This window comes from Phaenicophaeus curvirostris, chromosome 17 (genome assembly GCF_032191515.1).
Source record: "Phaenicophaeus curvirostris isolate KB17595 chromosome 17, BPBGC_Pcur_1.0, whole genome shotgun sequence".
NCBI classification, from domain to species: domain Eukaryota; kingdom Metazoa; phylum Chordata; class Aves; order Cuculiformes; family Cuculidae; genus Phaenicophaeus; species Phaenicophaeus curvirostris.
Window position 1 is genome coordinate 13,345,668 of NC_091408.1, and position 23,727 is coordinate 13,369,394.

General features: G+C 40.9%; 1 protein-coding gene across 1 annotated transcript in view; it reads right to left on the reverse strand.

Moving 5' to 3' along the window:
- The window catches only part of TMEM132C (transmembrane protein 132C), a 222,145-nt gene that overhangs the window by 37,594 nt on the left and 160,824 nt on the right, over window positions 1–23,727 (reverse strand). The window contains exon 4 of the mRNA XM_069871350.1: window positions 21,775–21,958. Coding sequence (XP_069727451.1) covers window positions 21,775–21,958 — 184 coding nt within the window. The remainder of the gene's footprint in view (window positions 1–21,774; window positions 21,959–23,727) is intronic.

Genomic DNA, 23,727 nt, shown 5'->3' on the forward strand with positions numbered 1-23,727 from the left:
CATCAAAGACGGGAATTGTACCTCTGCTACACAAATCTTCAGCGTGCTTCAGTGACTTCAGAAATGAAGCCCCAAGGTCACAACCTGGTACCTACTACAGATAAACTGAAGCTCTTCTGCTGGCATATGTATGCACCAAGTGTGGCATGAAAGCTTCTAGCACAAGCAACTTGCATCGTTAATCAGCCTTCCCCAGGTAAACAAAGAAAGTAAGAGAGGTGGGTGGCTTTCCCACCTCTTTATAGTTAAGCACTTGACAGGTTGTGACTCAAGTGCAACTAGTTAGAACCAAGAGGAACTGCCATTCACCACCCTACATCAAAGGAAAAAACACAAAATATTTAACCAAGAAGCCTACAGGCTAGAACTGGTAAGTTATATCAGCCTAGTGGTTTGGAACTTCCCTGTCTGTGCCTGTACCAAGTTACCACATTTACAAATCTTGATATTACATTTTAGTAAATAGGTAAGGAAAGAATTAATTGGCATGTCAAAGAAAAATGGTGAGATCAGACTCGGGCAGAGAGGCAGACACTACATTATATTGCACTAAGACCTGAGTTCAGTGAGACCATTATAAAGAATTTGATGCAAGTATCAGGACTCTACAGGACGTCTCTGAGCTTTCCTGCTTGAATGGATGCTGTGATACAGAGTACCATAAACTTTTGTTCATACTCTGGTCTTGGTTACAGGCTTAATTTGAATTAAGCCCACTAGAAGTAGCATTGGTCTAAACATTTTTTCTTTTTTTCCACAGCTGTACTCATTGTTTCACAGAAAAGTCAGCAGAATGGTATTCAGAAAAATCAGTACTTTTTAGAAAGGGAAAATGACATCTATAGAGCTAATGTATTCTAGCCAGAGCTGAGAAGAAGCATGTGACCATATTTGGTCATTTGAAGTTAGGTAACACTATGATTGACTGCAGGAATCTCACATTTTATTCCACCCCTGTTTCAGTTGGGGAACGTCCAGCAATGTCAGTGGAAGTTCTGTGCTAAGAGCAAGAATGCAGAACATGAGCCTCAGTTGCTTGAATTTAGCTGAAGAGCAAACCTTATGTTCATCCAAGCTCTCAATTGTAAGAAGGCAAGCATTCAGCCATGACTAATTTAGGGACTAATTCAACATTAAATTGTGGCAGAATGAGGAAGCAAAGTGACAGCTGTTTAATTAAACTCTAAATCCGATTAGATGGTGTTATCAAGAGAAATCCATGTGAGCCTGAGGTCATGAGAATGGTCCTGTTTACAGGCTGAAAATTTTGTACGTGGAATCTCACAGAATGATGTTCGTTGTAGCTTAGAATTAAGATTTCTCCCTCACACAAACACACTACCTTGTGAGTAACAAACCTATGCTGTGGACCTGAAGGAGTGACACAGAAAAACCAGTTATGTTTTACTTTTTAGGGGAAGTTTCTTGAAAAAAGATTGTGGAAAAGAGGCAGTTGGGCACTGTCTACCTTAAAATCAAAACAGTATTTGTCTTACGGGAAAAGCACAGAAGCAGTAAGCCCTTGCATGCTGCTGACAGCTCTTGAATCGGTGTAGACAATGCCTACGCGGGAGAGCTCCAGGAGATGTACTGTGCTTCCAAGCATTGTTCAACCCATCACCCTTGATAAACAGTGACACCTTGGCAACACATTTACAAGAGAAGAAGATGGAGATGAGGGACATAGAAAGTAAACTCCACACGCGCCGATTGCAAACACCATAAATAGTCTACTGATGAGCACTAAGTTATGCATCACAAGTTTCGAGGGCATCCTAGTTAGAGTGATGCACAGAGCTGTGCTGCACTGCAGACAATTGTTATGCTGATTTGTGAGTCTGGTAACACAATGGTGGTAGATTTGAGTTATTAAGACTACTAAGATTACAGCTGATTAACAAAATAACATTGTTAGACAGCAGACTGTTTATCTGTATAATCCCATGATTAAAAGTAAATTATACATTGTGCTTTCTGCCAACTGGATCCTGTGACACTCCACATTCACAGAGTACAGACAAGAACGGAAAGAAGCTGATGTTCTGTTTTTAAACTCTCAGCACAGGCTTCAGAAGAACAGGAGTGTTTCTGCAGACCAAGGAGTTTGCATTACGACTGAGAACCTTCCCGAGGCAAATTCTCTCTGTAGCAGGCAGTGGGGAAAGGCAAATTTTGTTGGCTGGATTTTGGTTTGCTCTTTTCTTTCAGAGGATTCCAATGCCATTGGCCCATCACATTGGCCCAAATCCTGCTCTGCATCAGTCATCAGTTTGTAACGTGAGGACTTCTACTTCATGAGTAATATGCCATTGCAAAAGAAGCGGGCTATGCTGTTAAGTAGTAAAACCGAAGGGGGGCAACCTGCTAACCTAATAGCCCCTCAGTATTCAAACATGGATCCAGATGGAATCCAGGTTACTCCACAGCTCTAAGACCCATAGTGCCAAGGAAAAAATAAACTAATGAACAACTTAACAGCAGTGAAAAATTAGGCCACTCAAAATCTACCCAAGAATCAGACTTATTCAAGAGAAGCTGCAATTTCTGCAGCTTGTTTCTGACGAGGATAATAGAACAAAGCATCTCAAAGTTTCTCATGGATGCTAATGCTTTTCGACACACGGCGACACTCTGAGGTAGATTCTCTTTATTAAATCTTTGTTAAATGGCCAACAATGTACATGGCACAAAAATTAAGGACAACACCTGCCCTGAAGAACAAATAATGCAGAAGTCAAACACAGATAAAACATCACCCGTGGAAAGACCCAAAGGTGGATGTTGGCATTGTTCTGTCCCTAGCATGCACAACATTTGTTTGAGGAGCTTGATCAACATGATGTCTGTGGGTTTCCAGGAGTCTTAAAGAAGGTAAACAGAGGGCATGTGGAAACAGGGACTTAAAGAAGGCATTCAGATTCATATTTCTCATCTCCCGCAAGAGTGTCTTTGACTTTTATCAGTATAGGGGCAAAGCCCGTCAGTGCTAGGCTGGGGGCTCTCACCAACTGCTCCTGGGGCTGGGCCACTGCAAGGTAAATGGTGACAGATTCCTGGGCCCAGAAGGAGAAAAAGAAGGAGGTGATCAGCTGGGAGGGGAAAGTCTCGAGCCCAACACAATCTCCCCTGTAGTTTTGGCGAACAACACGATTTATGATAAAGATCCGAATGTCTTTTCAAAATGGGAACTCAGTGTTCTGCAAATGCAATGCCTTTTTAATCAACGATCTTGTCTCTGTTTACAGTCTCCACATTGAGATAAATCTTAATTACTGGTCCTCTACATTAGCAACAGACCGTTCCCTTTTCTTCCCTGCTTGTACAGTTTTCAAATGTCCTGCTAGTGGAATTTTTGAGTCCTGATAAATTATACTCTGCAGACAGGAAAGAGGAATGCAGAATATATTAAGAGATAGGGATGCAGAAAAATATCTTTGGATCCTTGGATGACTAATCCACACTTTCCTTGCACTGAATCTACCCTGTTAGCAGTCAAACATGCAAAAGAGAACACAGCCAATGATTACTTTGATTTAGCAGATGCAGGCTGTGTTGCTAAACATAATTCTATTAGCACCCAAAAGTGCGTATCTCTTCTTAAAAGTAAAAAGAGACTGGAGGAATTGAACAAAATTAACCATGCTTTTAATTGCTTTGTTCTGTTTACAGTTAGTGATGTAAAATGAAGGAAACATTGTACAGCCATTACTCATATCTGTGTATTGGTATGAAGGCTGCATTGACTTAAGGTCGGTTAAAGAGGTCTGGACTCTACACAGATTATTAACACAACAGGATCTCCCTTCTTCTAGTTTGTAAATTTGAATAAAAAATTAAACTCTTATCAGCATAAACTGTTCCCATGTGCGAAGCCCATAAACAGTATTCTGGCTAGCAGAAAAACATGCAATAGATGCAGCCTGTTTTATAATAAGGATGAACCTCCCAAAACCAGACAGCGAGAATCACTTTCCTTCAAGCTTTGGGCTAATGAATGCCCTTTTCTTCAGAGCTTATGGAAACAGCAATTATACAAGCAGGCGAGATGGCCTCCTGTGATCTGTTAAAGAGGGATAATCAGTCTGGGTCTCTTCACTTCCAGTGTGCTCCAATCTAGGCAGAATGAAGAAACCTTTGTAGGTTTAACAGTAGGTCTAGAAAGGCATAATGCCTCTGAAGGTCCTGTCACTTCTTCCACTTGTGAACAACTGATAACCAAATTCGGATTTCTTTAAACAAATCTGTTTCAGAAGTCAATATTTACTTTATTGTATTTGTTATACTAAGTTCATCATATGCAGTTCACACTGCCAATTCAAAACTTGATTTTGGAGCTGCAATAGGCACCACAGTGCCACAGGCACTGAGGCTAACCAGGAGATCTTATTTCCTCTCCCTTGAGGAATCAGGATCCAAGCACTTCCATTAACATTTCTCCCAGTAAAGTTCCACTGCCTGAATACTGATGCTAGTTGTGTTTATTATCTGTATAAAAGTAAACTCATTCTGGCTTCACATGATAGCTGGATGTCACTATGCTGAGCAGTGACTATAATAAGAGACTGTTTCTACACCAAGGAGGAAAAAAGAGCAACCAGATCAACTGATTCTCAGCACATCTTGTTGAATAACTGACTGTTGTTGTTTTCTGAACAGATCAATGAATTATAAAAATCATGCCCACACCATCTGACACAGTTTGGTTTTCATCTTCTTGCTGAATAAAATCCTCCAAAAATACTGAAGTGTTCTGGTTTTCTTTCCATTTTATTTTCCAATAATACTTGGGGAAATTTATAGCCCCAATGCTATATCAAAACAACAAAGCCTCCATATTATTTATAAAACATGGACCCTCAGATACCAGTTTCACTAAATACGTCTTGATTTGACCTTTTATGGCTCTTTCAATTCTTAACATATAAAATCTTTGCATTATTTTATCACAAAACCTTCCTTTTCCCACAAAGAGCATGGATTCAGTTAAAGCAATGATTATTTGACTCCTTGGAGAACCTGCATCCTTGCAAGAGCTTAGAAGACCCAGACACCTAAAATGTGAGGGGCCAGATTGCCTAATTACCAAGGAAGGTGGAGAGGGTTTCCCTTTAGCAACGACAACCAGCATCCCTTCTGCAAGGAAAGAGATGGCAGATAGATTCCCTCAAGACCACGGACAAGCGAGTACAGTCTCCAACAATCCTTCCTTCCACCTATCACAAGAACTGTTCCACTGCTTGAATCAGGCAGAGCAACATGCTTAGCTCATACATGACAATGTTTTACACTTGCATTCAACACTTTCCTTTTTTTTTTAATGAATGAAGTCCTCAAGATAAAACTTCAAACCTTCTCTACCACCATCAATAACAGCAACAAGATCTCATTAGATAACCTAACCCCTTAGGTGATGGAAAATGCAAATTAATAAGGACATGAATTAAATCAACTGAACATTTTCATGCTTGATTGTGTCTTCCTTTACCATCCGAAAAACTGTAAAAGTGCATAGCTTGTCTTTTTTAAGTGTCTGCCATAATCAATGTGTATCAACAGTGACTGACCCTCTGGCTGGAGGCCTCTCTCTTTTGTAGGAGCTGTGAAACCAGACTCAGTTAGGTACATCTCACCAAAACCCCCAATTATTATGCTAAAGCTTCCTCTATTTCCTGTTGATGGAACAGAGAAGTCATGATCCAGGGGCCAATAGGTATTTTCAAAGAAAGATGGCATTTTCCTGCCTTATGGAGGAAGAGTCTGTAACTGAAAATGACTTCAAAGGAAATAATTCTGGAACCACTTAAAACATAGAAAGTTTTAAGGACAACTGCAGGGAGATGGGAAGCAGAACCCCATATTTAAGCTTTCTTTAACTGCTTAAAATATAGAATAAAGACATAAAGGTGACTGGAGAAGATGGGAAGCAGAAGCCCACGGTTTATTTCTCTATTCTTAGACATAAATGAAACAACCCCCCTGATTTTTTCAAAGATGCATATGTGTAACACAGAAAACTGCCTGCTCCTCTTTGTGAAATTTCATTCCTTACTTTCAGTATCTTGCTAAATTGACTTAGAAATGAAAGCACTTACATAAGGAAAAAAATTATCTAGAGAGAAAAAGAAGTTTAGTTATGGGTTGAAATGTGAGCGATTACCTGAGATAGTCCAACTCCAGTACCATTACTGGTTATTTTGAGCATAGAAAATGCGAACAGATGAAAAGCTGTGAAGTGACAGGTTAAAAGCCCTTATTCTGAGACCAAGATACTTGAGATCCATCGCTGTTGTTTCAGAGCGTTGCTGCTTATGGGTATAAGTATACTTACAGATACTTCTGAATACACTTACAACTGTCCTAAATTCTCTTGAAAACTTATGGTTTTGTACATTCATGCAGTGCATAAATTAAACATATCTCATCTATAGTAGACAGCTGACAAAATTTACAATATGTACTCATACATATAATATTTTATCTAACAAGCACTCTTAGAAGAGTAGTCATGAGCCTGGAAAACAGAATGAAGACAAACATATCAAACACATTCATTCAGTGACTTTAGCTACTTACAACATTCCCAGGAAAGGATAAATATTTGTCACGGCTACCAAAACCTATGCCAATAAACTGATCTCAGAAACTGCAACCTATTCTATCCTTTCTAATCACAAAAATGGCTTTTCATCTACTCAAACATCTAAGGAATAATTGTCTGTGAAAGCCTTCAGCTATGATGAACACCTCTCATGTTTTCTCCATTGCTGAATGGACCTATTAAGTTTATCACAGATGGGAGTGGGAATATTGGTAAAGCCTGAATGGGAGAGAAAGGCAATAGCCACCTGGTGATCTTATAATGGAATAGTTCATGGATGCTTAAGCAGCCATGGATGGAGCTATATAATATCTTCTTGCTGAAATAATTTCATGGCTTACGTTTCTCTTTTGTTACAAAAAGACTAATATGTGAAATTTTTCAATTTAAGGGTATTTTCTGGGCTCAAGACCTGCCAGTCATTTACTTCCCTTTTTCATGAGTCTGAAGAAATTATTTGGAAATGGAGTGCCAGTTCAATTGGGTTTGCTCCACCAATAAGCAGAACCAGCACAGCCCTGGTGATGTCTCCAGTCTGTCATGACCGTGGGAATATAGCTGGTAGTAAAAAGGCAATTTTCATTAGCAATTTGAAATTCTTCCCATGTTCATTTCAATTAAACTTCCGGCCCTGTTATATAGTTGGCTATATTTCTATAATAATATTACAGTAATAGCTGTAATCAATAGACAGTTGCAGACTGAAAATACACAGGCATATTAGGACACGTGCATGGATGCATAAACAATTACATACTACGTGTATATATGTGAGTGATCTATATGCACACAAACACATACACATCTAGGATGAGGCATCCAGTGTTAACAGAAGCCGTAGACTTGATTATAGGCAGAGACTGTACTTTTCCTTTCGTATATAAGACATTTCTATCCCAGATATTTCTTACTGCAAATATTTTGCAAAAATAATTTTTTAAAACCCGACCCTACTGAAATCAACAGTGAATTTGCCAGGGGCTTTGATAAAGTCCATTGTAACAAGTGTTACGGAGTAAACCCTAAAAAGTCGTCCCTAATGTGCTTTCCTTTAGTAAGACCCAAGCACTTCTATAAACCTCTGCTGACTTCTGCCTGAAGGATACGAGTCCTAATCATCAGACAAAACTGACTGAGCTGGAGAAGCGGGGCTGTGAGAACCTCATGACATTCAACAAGAACAAGTGCAAGGTCCTACGCCTGGGTCGGGGCAATCCCTGGTTTCAATATAGGATGGGGATGATGCAATTGAGAGCTGCCCTGCAGAGAAGAACTTGGAGGTGCTGGTTGATGAGAAGCTTGACATGAGCTGGCAATGTGCCCTCACAGCCCAGAAACCAACCGTGTCCTGGGCTGCATCAAAAGCAGCGTGGCCAGCAGGGCCAGGGATGGAATTCTGCCCCTCTGCTCCTCTCTTGTGAGACCTCACCTGGAGTATTGTGTCCAGTTGTGGAATCACAGAATCACAGAATAACCAGGTTGGAAGAGACCCACCGGATCATCAAGTCCAACCGTTCCTATCAAACACTAAACCATGTCCCTCAGCACCTCGTCCACCCGTGCCTTAAACACCTCCAGGGAAGGTGACTCAACCACCTCCCTGGGCAGCCTGTTCCAGTGCCCAATGACCCTTTCTGTAAAGAATTTTTTCCTAACGTCTAGCCTAAACCTCCCCTGGCGGAGCTTGAGGCCATTCCCTCTTGTCCTGTCCCCTGTCACTTGGGAGAAGAGGCCAGCACCCTCCTCTCTACAACCTCCTTTCAGGTAGTTGTAGAGAGCAATGAGGTCTCCCCTCAGCCTCCTCTTCTCCGGGCTAAACACCCCCAGCTCTCTCAGCCGTTCCTCATCAGGCCTGTTCTCCAGCCCCTTCACCAGCTTCATTGCTCTTCTCTGGACTCGCTCCAGAGCCTCAACATCCTTCTTATGGTGAGGGGCCCAGAACTGAACACAGGATTCAAGGAGCGGTCTCACCAGTGCCGAGTACAGAGGGAGGATAACCTCCCTGGACCTGCTGGTCACGCCGTTTCTGATACAAGCCAAGATGCCATTGGCCTTCTTGGCCACCTGGGCCACTGCTGGCTCATATTCAGTCGGCTGTCAACCAACACACCCAGGTCCCTCTCCTCCAGGCAGCTTTCTAGACAGGCTTCTCCTAGTCTGTAGCACTGCATAGGGTTGTTGTGCCCCAAGTGCAGGACCCGGCATTTGGCCTTGTTAAACCTCATGCCATTGGACTCTGCTCAGCGGTCCAGCCTGTTCAGATCCCTTTGCAAAGCCTCCTGACCCTCCAGCAGATCGACACTTCCACCCAGCTTAGTGTCGTCCGCAACTTGCTAAGGGTGCACTCGATGCCTTCATCCAGATCATTGATGAAGACATTGAACAGGGCTGGACCCAGCACTGAGCCCTGGGGAACCCCACTTGTCACTGGCCTCCAGCTGGATTTCACACCATTTCCCACCACTCTCTGGGCCCGGCCATCCAACCAGTTTTCCACTCAGGAGAGTGTGCGCCTGTCCAGGCCAGAGGCTGACAGTTTCTCAAGCAGAACGCTGTGAGAAACTGTGTCAAAGGCTTTGCTGAAGTCCAGGAAGATCCATCCACAGCCTTTCCCTCATCCAGCAGCCGAGTCACTTTGTCATAGAAGGCGATCAGGTTAGTCTGGCAAGACCTGCCTTTTGTGAACCCATGTTGACTGGACCTGATCACCTGGTTCTCTTGCATGTGCTTCATGATAGCACTCAAGATCACCTGCTCCATGACTTTCCCTGGCACTGAGGTCAGACTGACAGGCCTGTAGTTTGACCTCAATCCTCAACATAAGTAGGAGATGGAACTGTTGGAACAGGTCCAGAGGAGGTTACATAGATGAACAGAGGGCTGGAGCACCTCCCATACGAGGACAGGCTGAGAGAGTTGGGGTTGTTCAGTCTGGAGAAGAGAAGGCTCTGAGGAGACCTTATAGCGACCTTACAGTACCTAAAGGGGCTACAAGAAAGCTGGGGAAGGACTGTTCACAAAGGCTTGTGGGGATAGGACGAGGGGCAATGGGTATAAACTGGAGGGGGGCAGATTTAGACTAGACATAAGGAGGAATTTCTTCACCATGAGTGTGGTGAGGCCCTGGCCCAGGTTGCCCAGAGGAGCTGTGGCTGCCCCATCCCTGGAGGTTCAAGGCCAGGTTGGATGGGGCTTGGGCAGCCTAATCCAGTGGGAGGTGTCCCTGACTATGGCAGGGGGATGGAACCGGATGGTCTTTAAGGTTCCTTCCAACCCGAACTATTCTATGATTCTGTAGAAAATATACTACATCTGTAGAGACATAGTGCATAACAGCAGCACAAAGTCATGCTGGGCAGCAAAGACAGAAATCTTAACATGGGTTCTAAATGATGGGAGTCAAGAACAACTTAGAGAAGCCTTATAGTGAGGGCCTGATGTTTAGTGCTTTTTATTTACATCGTTTTGTAGTACTATATTGTTCAGCAATAGCAAGAAAAGCTGTCAACAAAGTATATTTTGAAAAATTAAACTATGCACTGAAGACATCAGCATAGTTACAGACCAAAAAAAGATGGCATTTTTGGGGATGTGTTTCACAACAGATCCAATTCACAATTTGCAGCTCTGGAAGAAGATTGTTATGCCTAAGAACAGACAGCCTTTTACACGCTCATAGGTATCATGCCTGGACACCAGAAGCTCTTTCATAAGGCCACAGGTCTCCTGTAGGTCTTGTGCCATACCGGCTAGTCCTGGATGGATGGCTCAGGCTCTATGGCATCTTTAATGGTATTACACCGGGATCACCTCCTTCTTTCTTCTCCTTGTGCAAATTAAGTTTCTAACCTGCCTTCTTTATGGTCCCCATTTACAGAGGGGCTACTGTCCTTACCCCATTTCCTTACAGTGGCAGTAAAAACTCTTTTACAGTCAATGAAAATACGTTGCCTACTATAACCTCCTCCTGCAATTTCAGGTGGAGGTCCCAGACTGTAGTGAGTATGAACCAAGATTTTTGTAGCGCTACATGCCAAAATAATGATTAATAAACTGTGGCATTTGGAAAATCAAGGTAAAATTTTATCTAACCTGATTGTTTCAAGGGAGCAGCGTAGTACTGAACACAGAGCAGGGTGGATGCGCTCTATTGCTAAGGTGAAGCAATTTTAAATGTTTTATGGACTTTAAGTCCCAAGGACAATTTCTTGGTTTAAGTAACTAGGGTAACATGGATACATAGGTGATTTTTATGGCTGCTGTGGAGGGTTGTGAACTTGTTTTATTTGTGTAGATTAATATGTCCTGGATTATTAATGAGTTACTTTCTCTTTCTAATAGGCAGTATTCATCTTCTACAAGTTCCTTAAGGTCCTCAGTTTTCAGCTGCGAAGTGCACGTGACCACTTGGCTCAAGTTTGTGGATGTCAGAACTCTATCTACACCACAGTGGAAGTGAAGCAAGCAGCTTCTGCTGGATTATTTCTATTTAATTTACTCTATTTTGAACATGGCAAGAGAAAATTTCTACTTGCTCTTTTCTTATTTTGCTGTACAGTTTTAATTTTCAGTAAGCAAAATCTGTAACAAAGACGCAATAGAGATTCTTACAAAATGGCTATGAAAAAGTAGCCATAAAAATGCAGAAAATAGTCATTATTATTTCCTGTCCTTGCCCTTAGATTATTTTTTCTTTTCAAATAGTTCATTTCAGTGACTTCATAGCAGGTCCACATAAGCAAAGCACATAGAGGGCAAGAACATGATTATTGTATTAACGAGAGCAGATACTTTACAGACACCAGAAACTGTAGAGGCAAAACAATGAGAAAGTGAGAAAATTAAAATATTGATCAGATACATGTCTAACAGACTGGTGGGCCTTACAACACATAGGAGCTAAACCCAGCATACATGTAGAAGGAGACAAAATAAATATATTAATTATGTATAATCACAGATGTAATTATTTCCTCCTTATTCAAGCAAAAACATGTTTTACCTTCAGAGGCTGCTTTGCAAGATCACAATGGCTAGAGAAGCACCCTTGAAATAGGTTGTTGTGATCACTGTATAAGTCAGTGATATGAAGGACAAAAGGATCAAATCCATTTGTTTAAAGCAGTATTTTATTCATTAGTGTAACCTGGAGCAACCACAGTGGCCGTTATCTTTATCTGAGCATCTCACAGTAACTTACAGCACTGAAAGTGGCTTGAAAAAAAGATTTGGGTGCTTGAAAGCTTGGCTGTTTTTTTCTGACCCTATTGGATAGCCTAATAAAAGACATTACCTTTAGCCACAATCCTTGCTGCACTTTTATTTTCAGTCTTTGGGACTCCAACATTGCCAGTAGGGGAGACTAGAATTCATGTTCGAGTAGGGAATTTTCCTTTATAAAGAATCAGCAGTATAGAATTATCTTTTAAGCCAAACACTTGCATCATGCCATTGGAAATATTAACTACTGTGTCCATTTAAAAAACGGATAACCTGCTGTGGATTTGAGTGTTGCCAAAGATCCAAAAGAGGCAGACATTAAATCCAGACATGTGACGTCCAGTCCATCAGACAACTCCTATTTTTGCACATCACAGTCTCCCAGTGCTTAATGAGTAGTCCATAATTTGAAGCAGTGAGGAGGAATTACTGAGTCTCAAATGACTTATTTATTACCACACCGAGCTCATTCCTGAAGCTTCCAGGCATTCTTAAAACATATGCTGCAGGATCCCTTGTGCCAGCTGGCAGAACCACTGTTAGTCACTGCTTTTCAACACTTGCAATTGACATTTTGTCCCAGATCCAGAATCTCAAACATAGTCTTCTCTGTTGGCTCAATCGAAGTTTCGAGCCATATAAAAACTTCTTAGTATTGGCACACAGACATGGAGTACCCTATACAAAATGATTCCAAAGTACATCCAGGTCTTAGACTGATCACTTTGGTTTCTGCTGCTGACATAATATATGCTGCAGGAGGCCCTCTACCTTCTGTTAGCTCTCCAAAATGAGAGCTCAAGATCAGAAAGAGGTTATAACAAGCCTTTTGGATTTCACTCAGTTGTGCACTGTTTCAGAACACAAAAGGAATTCACCTTTAAATGACACAAGGTGATTTTGTCCACTTGCTCTTTCTCCAACTACATCCCAGTAAAATCCAGTCTATGCAAACAGAAATAAAAGTGTAACGCCAAAGTAGAAAATTTCCACACAAGAAAAAAAGAAAAAAGAAAAAAAAAAAAGATAACGTACTTCTTCCTGGAATGGCATCTTGAGAGTAAAACTCAATAATGAACCTGAAGGTTTGACCTGTCAGAAGTGGGGTAGAGTACAGATAAATGGGCTGTGCTGTAGAACCACACCACACGTAACCACATTATGGTGGTGTGTTTTTCCATACTGGATTTACAGGCTAATTTTTCCCTCTATCACTTTCTCAAAGTCCCTAGTGAACTTGAATTATATATTTTTACACTTATTTACTTTAATCAAAACACTCATTTCGCAACCTCCAAAACATGCGCAGCTCTGGTCCTGCAGGGCCCTGGAGAGCAGAGTACAGCACAGTCACTAATCTTGATAGTGACAGTCAGCATTCAATATTCAACTACTGTAATTAATAAAACTGCGCTGTTGCTATTTTTCACTAATAGAGGATTTCCAAAAGCAAATTGCAGCAATAAATTACATCATTACAGCCCATATTATTGTTCCTGGAGATAACAAATCTTGCAGAAACACAATCAGCTTTGCTAGAAAAAAAAATGCAGAGGACAAATCAGATGACTAAGGCCTGATTAAAATTAATGTCAGTGTTACTTTTGTTTCCATTCGCTTGCTGAATTCCTCACTCTCAGCAGCGCACTGACTTGTTGATTCCCATGCTATGATGCTGGTGCTGTAAGTGTTGGGCATGGTTTGTTTCTGAGGGGAAAAACAATCTTGATAGTTTCACTGTCTGGTCTGGATTGCATTGCCAGGCCCTGCAGGTTAACCCTGGTCCAAAGCCCACACCACAGCAACGGGGCCACTGCCCCGAAGTTTTGGTCTGTTAATTCATTTAGCATCAATGTGGAGAGGTTGGGCATTGTAGAAAGATCTTTACATACAGACCCTCAGCTTAGCACAGCAGGTTTTGTTAGTAGCCCAGTCGCTGGTATGTTCTTGGTCCTCTTTTGATCCTGGGATTACGCACAGATCAAATCCCATCACCACTGATGCTCCCCACATCTTTATAGCAGCCACTGCACAAATAGGCAGAGAGAGAGAGACAGTGGGGTTGTTCAGCCTGGAGAAGAAAAGGCTCTGAGGAGACCGTGTAGGGACCTTCCAGTACCTGAAGAGGCTACAAGAAAGCTGGGGAGGGGCTGTTCACAAAGGCTTGTGGTGATAGGACAAGGGGCAATGGGTATAAACTGGAAATGGGCAGATTTAGACTAGACATTAGGAAAAATTTCTTCACAGTGAGAGGGGTGAGGCCCTGGCCCAGGTTGCCCAGGGAAGCTGTGGCTGCCCCATCCCTGGAGGTGTTCAAGGCCAGGTTGGATGGAACCTTGGGCAGCCTGATCCAGTGGGAGGTGTCCCTGCCCATGGCAGGGGGTGGAACTGGATGGTCTTTAAGGTCCCTTTCTCCTCAGAACCATACTGAATTCTGTCCTAGGTTTATCTCCCTCAAGCAGAACTACTGAGTTTGAAGTACAGATTCCTAACGAATTCCATGACAAACATCCTCAGTGCTGAGAGTCTGGCTAGATAATGAACTGTAAACTGAAAATGGGCTAAGGCAAACATGTATCTAATGGCAAACTGAAGTTGAGAAGTTGCTGTGGAACACTGCCACGTCTGCAAACATACCTGGTCTGCTCCAGCAGTCACTGTTCAGCCTGGCATCTCTTTTAAGTGACAGCATGGGAAGGTGGCGATTGTTTATTCTCTGTGGTAAACCACAAATGTTTGTTGTCTGGAATAAGTTTGGGCAGTGCCTGGACTTGTATTTATCAGTTAAATCAAGACACCTGATTGTTAGCTAAAACTAATGAGAAAGCACTAGTTTAGGTGAAACCTGGTTTATTAACTGCCATAGAAGAGGACACAATCTAGCAACCAAGACCCCTTCCAGCTCTGCCAGCACCTCACAAATAACTCATGCAATTTTCTTCTATCTCCCCTTTCATTCTTCCGAATCCTTGGCAGCACAAGTGCAGTGCTACAGGAGATTCAGAATCAGGCACAGCATTCGCGCCCCATCGTAGGTCATAGGTGAACTCTGGTTGAAGTCTGAAGTGCTTAATGCATGCTACAGTCTTACAAATTAATAACTTCTCTGCCTTTAAATTCTGGTTCTGTTTCAGCTGCAAACTTGTGCACAATACCAACCTCTGAAATTGGTGTCCTGCTCCTGCTGACAAGTGCTTCTCTGCCCTCTTCCATCTGATCTGGCACTGAAGGCAGCAGTGGGGGGCACGCAGGGCGAGTACAATCCTTAGCAGAAACAGCATCAAAGTGCACAGCCCTGGAATGTCCTTCTCAAGCACCATCATCTGGCCCCAGAGCCCACTGTCTGCTGGCTCGTGATGATGTCTCTGCATGGTCTCTACTCACACGTGTATGGCAGCAGTGGAATTGCCTTAGTGGTTATGTTAAACAATCACAATGTAATCAGCTGTCATTTCAAATATAAACTGCTATTTAAGAAGCTTTTTTTCTGATGGAGCAGTTACCACCAGTCTGAGCCAATACTCAAAGCAGTCCCAAAATCCTGCCCAATAAATCACAAGAACAAAGGGATTTCCAGACTTCACGTTACACAATGCAGTGACACGGACCAATAGCACTATTATCTGCAGCAGAATGTGGACTTAGGTGAACTTGCAATGCTAAGAATCAGTGCACAAGCCCCTGGGCATCTCCATGCAGCCCGGCACTGTGCCACGCTGCCAGAAGAAAGAACCACAACGGTACCCTTCCAACATGTACAAATGATCAGCATCAAGCACGGACTGGCTAGGGGATCTCTAATCCCCATGCCTGCTGTGTTAGAGAAAAAGTGGGATCCTATGTCCTGGTGTCAGCTGTGTCGTCCCTCCTTTCCCATTCATGGAGCTCAGTTTCATTTAACCTTCAACGACACCTTGACTTTCATCAGCTTGGCTTGCGGACTGAATTTTCTAGAGGTTTCTGACTTGGCTGTCATTTGTCTATGAAGCATTTAGCACTCCAAGATGCTCCTCTTCGAGGGGAGCATTTAGGTGTTACCCAACACCAAGCATCCAATAATTAAGTCCCGGGCTGTCTCACTGCACATTCTCATTGTTCTGCAGTTTCTTGTTTGGTTTGCAGAACTTCTCCTGTGTCGAGGCTGAGAAGCCTATATATTAAGCCTTGTATTAATATCTCTCTCCTACAGGCAGGAAAATTAGCAAAGAAAACCAGAAGTTCTCTATATGGCAGAGATCTTTAAAAATCTGGAAGCGAGCTGACCCCATCTCTCCTCAGCATTTTAAAAATCTCAAAGTAATCCATTCAATAGCATTGTCAGATATGAGGGATGCTGGAAGAGGATATTATACATACTGTTGTGCTGCATAGAAAATGACATACAACTTGATTCAATAGGAAAATTAATTCTAGCCAGCTGAGATAGCCTTATTGATCCATTCTCATTTCCTGAAAAAGGTAGGACTGAATGCGATTGTAGTAAATAAAAGGAAAACAGGAACTAGAGGGAAAAGTGCAGGGGCTGTAGAAATGATGACTGGGATTTAAAAAGGCAATGTTAAATTGAGCCATTTTGAATTCTTTATGTTGTCTGCATCTTCTGACCGATTTAAGATCACTGAACAGTACTTCATCCTTTTTCTGCTTTTGTTTCCTGATGGGCAGACAACAAAAAAGCCAATTCCTAACAGATAAGATTAATCGATATGCACTGCTAGTCACGGCTCAACGCACTATGTAACACGGGCAATGTACAAGGAAGGGATGCAGGCTTGTGAGTTCATCTGGGATAAATATAGAGCAATGACACCAACTTTAGTGAAATCATCAATCTAAAGGAAGAAACGCTCTCCTCATTTAAACAATTGTAACCTGCCATGATGGAAGCTGTAGGCATAGAAGTGAGCTCAGTTACTGCTTCTCCCTCAACGTCAGAAGAGTGAAACTCTGTTTTTTATGCAAAGCACTCAGTCTTGTAACTGAATGCTAAAAACACTTGACTTCATGGCATTATTTAGGGCTTCACAGTCAATTTAACTTGCCCCACTTAGTATTACTAATAGTAATAGGATAGTTTTACATCAAATACATTCAATTCACAGTGTTTATTTGATGTGATTCATAATTAAATTACCTGAGACAGAATCTGTAAGATGAAAAGTCTGGTATGCAAAGTACTTGTTTACATATAGTGTCCAATTTCATATTCTGAAAAGCTCCTTGGTGCCTGTTGCCCCCCGCTTCATTCAAGACTGAAAGATTAACAAGAGTGAGAATTCTGCACTTCTGTGACCTTGAAACAGATAGAGCTTTATGGTTTGAAGTCACAGACTGTGCAGGGATGGAAACTCTATTTATTTAGGCACATATTTTAAAGTGATATTACAGGGACTTCATTACAATGAAATACCTTAAAAATTCTTTACCCCAGGAAATGGTATACATAACATGTATGTAAAACAAATACTGCTTTGGGAGCTATATTTTCAATGATCTGTGGTTTCATGGAAAGCAAGTTAACAAGCATAGAGAAAAAAGTCAAAAAGTGGTTTTGGCTGAGTCACAGCTCTGCTTCTTAGATGTTCATACGCTCACTTCTACAGCAGAACTGTTGATACATTGAGTTCTGAATGTAAAGAAAGGTACACGCAAACCAAGGACTTCCTAATGAAATGATATCAGTAGAAATGCAGGACATGCAGAGATAGATGATATTTTTTATTAGACCCACCGATGCAGGTGGGGAGAACTAAAAACGTGGGGTGTGACACAGCAGCGATGACCTTTAAGAATGCCTGAGAGCTCTTCCAAATTTGATTTGCTTGTAAGCAGCAATCAATGGATTACAGAGCCTGATAAAGGAAGCCTGAAAGGCCCACAAAAAAGTTGGTATTCCTGTTATTTTAAAGAGGAAATATGCATGGATGAGCAAGTTTTATGGCTTCCCATGGTGACAAGTGTCTTTTGGAGTAAATTCAGACTAGAACTCTCAGATTAGACTCCTGAGAGTGGGTTTATGCTTCAGCACATTAAATATTTGGATTTCACATAAGTCACAGTTAGCGATGAACTAATTCGGAGGGAGTTTATCCTGCCATTGAAGGACTACTACTTCAGTTCTGTATACAGGGACTTAGATGGTCTTCCATAAATATTACACCATTAATTTGCCAATCTACATCCCAGGAAGGAGTTCTTACATAACATCTTACATAACACTGATATGTCTTACTGGCATCAAACAACGCAGCTATACACTGGTCTTCTATCTTGCCCTAGACAAAAGCAAAACTTAATGGCATTAAAACAGTGTATTACCCATTTAAAGTACGAAATTTCCTAAAACATGTCCCATGTAGAACACAAACATAGAGAGCTCTTCAGTGGGACCTGTATGCGCGCACATACAACAAATGTGAACAATTTTGGTTTTGCTTTTTAATCGAGGCAAATGGAAAAATCAATACTGCGTTTGCTCATGATGGGATAGAAATCTGAGGAAATGTGGGAAGTAAGTTAAGCAACCTTGTACATCTTAATTAGCAAGTTCTGAGGTTACTTGTGATTAATTGAGAAGGTTTTCAAAAGCAGCTTAGCAGATAATTAATTAAGCTTCTATGAAAGCACTTTCCTAATTGATCCTGCAACAAGTAACATGAAATCAGAAATGCCAGAATAGGGCACAACTTGGACAGTAGGTTTTCTCTACTGGAAGATTAAATTGCTGGTGTAGATTTCACCTGTCATCAGACAGTGGGATATATTTTCTGAAAGCAAACAGAACCAGTTACAATTAAATTTTCCTATCTTTTCTGTCTCGTTTTTCTCTCTAAATACTTTCAAGGGTGAAATGTCCTCCAAAATTATTCAGATTGATTAACTTCTGAGCTGAGGAAGAACATACTCTTTACTTCAAATTTACATCTCATTTTTTCCAGGAAAAAGTTCTTACACTTATTTTCAGACCAGTAGTTTTGATCTCTCTTGCTTATTTTACTTCACTGTAGTGTTCACTGTAGCAGCATCACTGTGGTATTGTTTCTTATTTGTATATACTAGTTAGCCCAGTAGATGAGCACACAGAACATGGATTGTACTAAACTCCTCTCTTTTGACTCCATGATGAACTTGCGCTGATTTTTCAGCAGCTGGATCCCACCACTTGCTCCACTGCTCCAAGTCCTACAAGGCTCTTTTAAAATTCCAAGTTCAGTTGTTACTGACAATGCCAATTCTTTAATCTCTTTCAATCCAAACTACTGTAGCAACAATCACACTAACCTTTGAAGGCCCTCTTGGTTTTCATCTTATTACTTTTTTGTAAAGTCATCAAGCATAGGCCTATAAAGGATACGTGGTCTTTCTCGCTTCTTAAGTTTGGAATGGCTCACATGAGACACGTTTTACTCTGTGAGTCAGAGACAACCTTTATAATAAAACAAGCAAAAGTTTGCTGCTTACATCCCCGAAAGACTGACTGGGATGCCCATCAGACCAATGGCAGAGACTCAATCAGATCCTACATCCCAATCCAGTACAATACCTTCAGGCAGCTCCTTCTTCTCCTTTTTTTTGGGCACCTTTAAAAATTCTGAATGACAGATTTTACTGTGGATGTTAGTCCTTTTTCAGGAGGAACACCCCATGCTTAAATGACCAAAATCTACTTTACCCTCGAGAGAATTATGAAACACGCTTGCTGATAAACATTGATATTTAATTTTGGTGCAATATAATATGCTGTTGCTTTACAGTGAGTGGTTCAGTGGTCTGACTTCTCAGTAAATACAGTATCACCCTCTCTCTTTTCAGTGTGACTCTTGTTTCTGAACAGGAGAACTGCCAGGTAATCAGCTCAGCTAGAGATTAATGCATAAATGAAGAAAGCCCCCTGGCTGGATACGCAGTGTTAGCCAACAGAAAATTCTGAAAATTCCCTTTATCTACTAATATCCTGCTAGCAAAGCCAATTTTGCACTGCTACCCCATTCGACTGGATTCTGTTAACACAGAATATTTTGGCTCCAGCCAAGTGTTATCACAAGGTACAGAAATGAGATAAACACAAGAAAGCCTTGCAAAGAGAAAGGTTTAATGCTTTCATTGTTGGAACCTTTTGCAAAACCCAGAGTGCCTATTGGTACATCTGCTGGGAATAAAGGATCTCACCTTATATGATTTATACACTGCTAAATTCATTAATTCAGATTTCCAGTTCTTAAAGGAATACTTGTAAATGGATGAATTTTAATCTAGAACAGACACAAGTCTGCAAGTAAATCTTGAGCCTTCTATACAAGTGCAGAGGCATTAGACCCTGATATAAGACACAAAAAAAACCCCAACTTGATTTCCTCTGATATGGAATATAGAGAAGAAGCTCATGAATTCTTTCAAAAAATGAACAAGAAGATTTTAAGTCTGCCGGTAGACAGTTGTCTACCATTTGGTACAGGAGGCATCTACTTCAAGATAAAATCTGACCAGCAAAGCCTTCCTTATGCATGTTCTTAAGTCTTTAGAGGGCAGAAGCTCAAATACGTATTCCCTGTTCAACCCCACAGGTAATGAGGACAATTATTTCCCTCTCAGATCTGGAATGTAGCAGAGGCATTCTGCTGACTTAACAGACTTTGGATCAGGAAATTGCTGGGCATGACCTCATTTGATATGAGTAGCAGTTTTACTCTTCAAAGGGGAAGAATATATTGAAGGCTAGGACTTCCAGGAAATAATACTCCTCTAATTATCTGCTGCAAACCACTGAAACACTGTTCAAAGAGAAGACTGCCAGAATATCACCACCAAGATTATGCATAGGAGAGGCAAAATTCACAAGTGGGATGGATATGTCTACCTCTATCTCTTCTTCCAAATCCTGAGTTCTAACACTGACCAATGGTAGCACGTGCAGTTCCTCTATTTAATTGGCACATGGTCCAGCTTTGAGTTTCTCCCTTTCCCGAGGTTCAGCAGGACTTTCAAAATAAATGCTCACTGCCTACTTCACCTGTGAGCACAGAGAAAGTTCTCAGCACGTACCTTAATCTCACAGAAAATAAAATGGTTATCTAAAAACAGTGCACCCTGGATGCTGGAGACTCCAGTGAATTGTCTTCTTTGCTTGATTTGGAGCAGGAATTTAGTCCTAGGGTATTCACTCGTAGCAGGGGGCCCTAACTGCTAAGTCTCAGTGCTCTCATTGTCTCAGCCTTGCTTTACAGAGGCAACTGCATCTTCACTAGATCAGAGGAAGAGAACGAGACGCTGCTTCCAAAAATAAGACTTGGTAGCCTTGTAAAGACAAGCAATGGGTATGATTTCACGGGGAGGTACATAGCCCACAACCGAGCCTACAGCACAAAGCAGAGCAAGCAGATTTTAACCCGAGGCATTTTCCACGTAAGCCTATGCTTCATTTTTTAAAATTGTGTGACTGAGGCTATTATTATTTTCTCTTTCTTTTTTTAAACAACAGTTTCTTATGCTATTAGGGAAACAGCCAAGGTAATTAGTATCAGCCTCAGCCTACTAAGGACCAAGCAACTTAGTCTTCAGCAGACGGTGCTCGAGGCCTTCTACAGTTGCTCTACAGCTTGCTAGTTCAAGCCGTGTAATGGTAATTAGAAATGGGAAGGTAAATTTACTTAGTTTTGCGTTACCAACTGGTAGCCTAGAGGGAACAGGGCATGACAGAAATTCAGGATTTAAAGTCTGAGAGAGATTTTTAAAGTGGCAGCATCTGTCTTCTCTGTGGTAAGTTTATAAGAAATGAAACTGTGTGATGGGTACAGACTGTTAAATGCAGGCATGATTTTAACTATTATTCCTGTACCGCTATAAAATGGGGAGGCAGGGCGGAGAGCACTCCTCTGCTAGTCTGTCTGAAGCCTGGTGTACGTTTTCTTAGACCACATACAGATCGGATGGAGCAACATGCGGAAACAGTTTCTTACCATGGCCAATGGCACAATTCCAACAAGATCCTTCTGGCAGATGAAGATTTCAGACAAGGTTATGTCTGTTGTCCCCTTCCGAGGGTATTCCACCTGCCAAGTGATGGGCTGTGTTCCAGAAAGGCTGCTGAAACTGGCTATTTCAAAGTTCATCTGCACGACCTCATTGAATAAACTGTTACTTCTGAAAAGAGGAAAACAAGGAAAGGGAAGAGCTATTACTTTCACCGAAGATGGCAAATAAAGTATATCATATTAGGTACTTGAAAATGCAGCTATTTACATGCAGATATACCACAAGGCCTTTTCCAATCTACAACTTCTTTTATTCCACTCAGAACACTATGTGGAGGGATAAGATCCAGGATATTGTATCTGATGAAAGCAACATACACTTTATTCCATTACATGTTTTTTATGAGTTTGCAAGTATGAGTCAACCCGACTGCAAGACGGATTTGACCTCGATCAACCAAAGTTAAGTTCAGTGCAGCTCAGGAAGACCGAAGAGCCCTGCATCAGCGTGGCCAAAAAGAAAACCAATATTCATTGTATACACCCATAATCAAAATCACATAAATCCTTAGCAATGAAACTCGGTGCAATTGAAGTTCATATATGCTGCAGGGAAGCAGTTAAAAAATATTAACATGATTAAATGGCAAAACGACAAGATTAGACTAAACTTAAAGGTATGCTCTGGAAATAAAAAAAACCTATGTACCTGAGACTGAGGAGAAAGAACAACACTATGGCAGGTAAAATGTACTATGAAGTCAGAGGCATAAGACAATTTAAATAACAAATATGAAACTACATGCTGAAAGTCTTCCCCTTGCATTAAATTTCTTTAATGACATCAGAAATAAAAAGAATATCTGAAAGAAATTTGCTGGACTACGTCCTAGTTTAATTGCATTTTAAAAAAAAGTACAAATTTTTTGCATCAGAAAATATACATTAATATGGGAACTTTCCAAATGTCTGCCACAGTGTAGAAAGTCTTGCTATTTCACAGAATACTACTTCAATCTAACCCTACACTGTAATAATTTTAAAATAAAGAAAAGACAGGCATCTTCCTAGCTTCAGTAACCCAATCCCAGCTTCATCACAACGCTGGATGCATTCATTTATCACATAAGAGCTTCAATTTTTCCTCTTTTATTTTTTTTATGTACAATACACGAAGGCCCATTTCAGAGAAAATCCATCAAGAACTGATCATGTACAAAGCACTTATATTCTCAAGTGCTAGACTTTCTTTTTACCTCTTGAACAGAAATCACCATGTTTTATTACTTAAGACATATTCTGTGCTTTACTTTGCATGATTACTTTGAAAGCAAATGTGTTCCCCTGATAATTATTATTTTGATTAGGGGTTTTCATTTGGATGGCTTACTCTGAAAACTCTTAATACTGCCTAATGCTTTACATTTATTTTCTTGCTAGTTTCTTGCTGTGTCAAAAGAGAGATGTTGTAACACTTTTGCAATAGTAGTATACTTCCTCCATGCATTTAAAGAGTGATTTTTGTGTAGTAATGCAATAGATGGATGGATTTAGCAATTCATAACTCAAGACCAACCTATTCCCATTTGAAGAGTTCCTACTAAATAAATCTTACAGCTTGTAAATACAAGGCAACTGCAATAACTGTAGTTTACACACTTCTGGGACATCCCAAAATGAATACATATGGGATTGAACTTTGTAATTTATTTGAAAGCATGATTATATGCAAAGATACCTGAATCACCTGAGCTATCGCGTTCATTTAGCTGTTGAAAGTGCCATTATGGTTTAGATTAATGACACCTGAAATGCCACTATTTTCAACACTTCTAGATCTGATGCTTAGCAACTGACAGAGAAAAGTTTCTCCATGTGATTGACTATCTCAGTGCTTTTACTTATGTTAAATAGAGAATAAATTTTTGCACACATCAA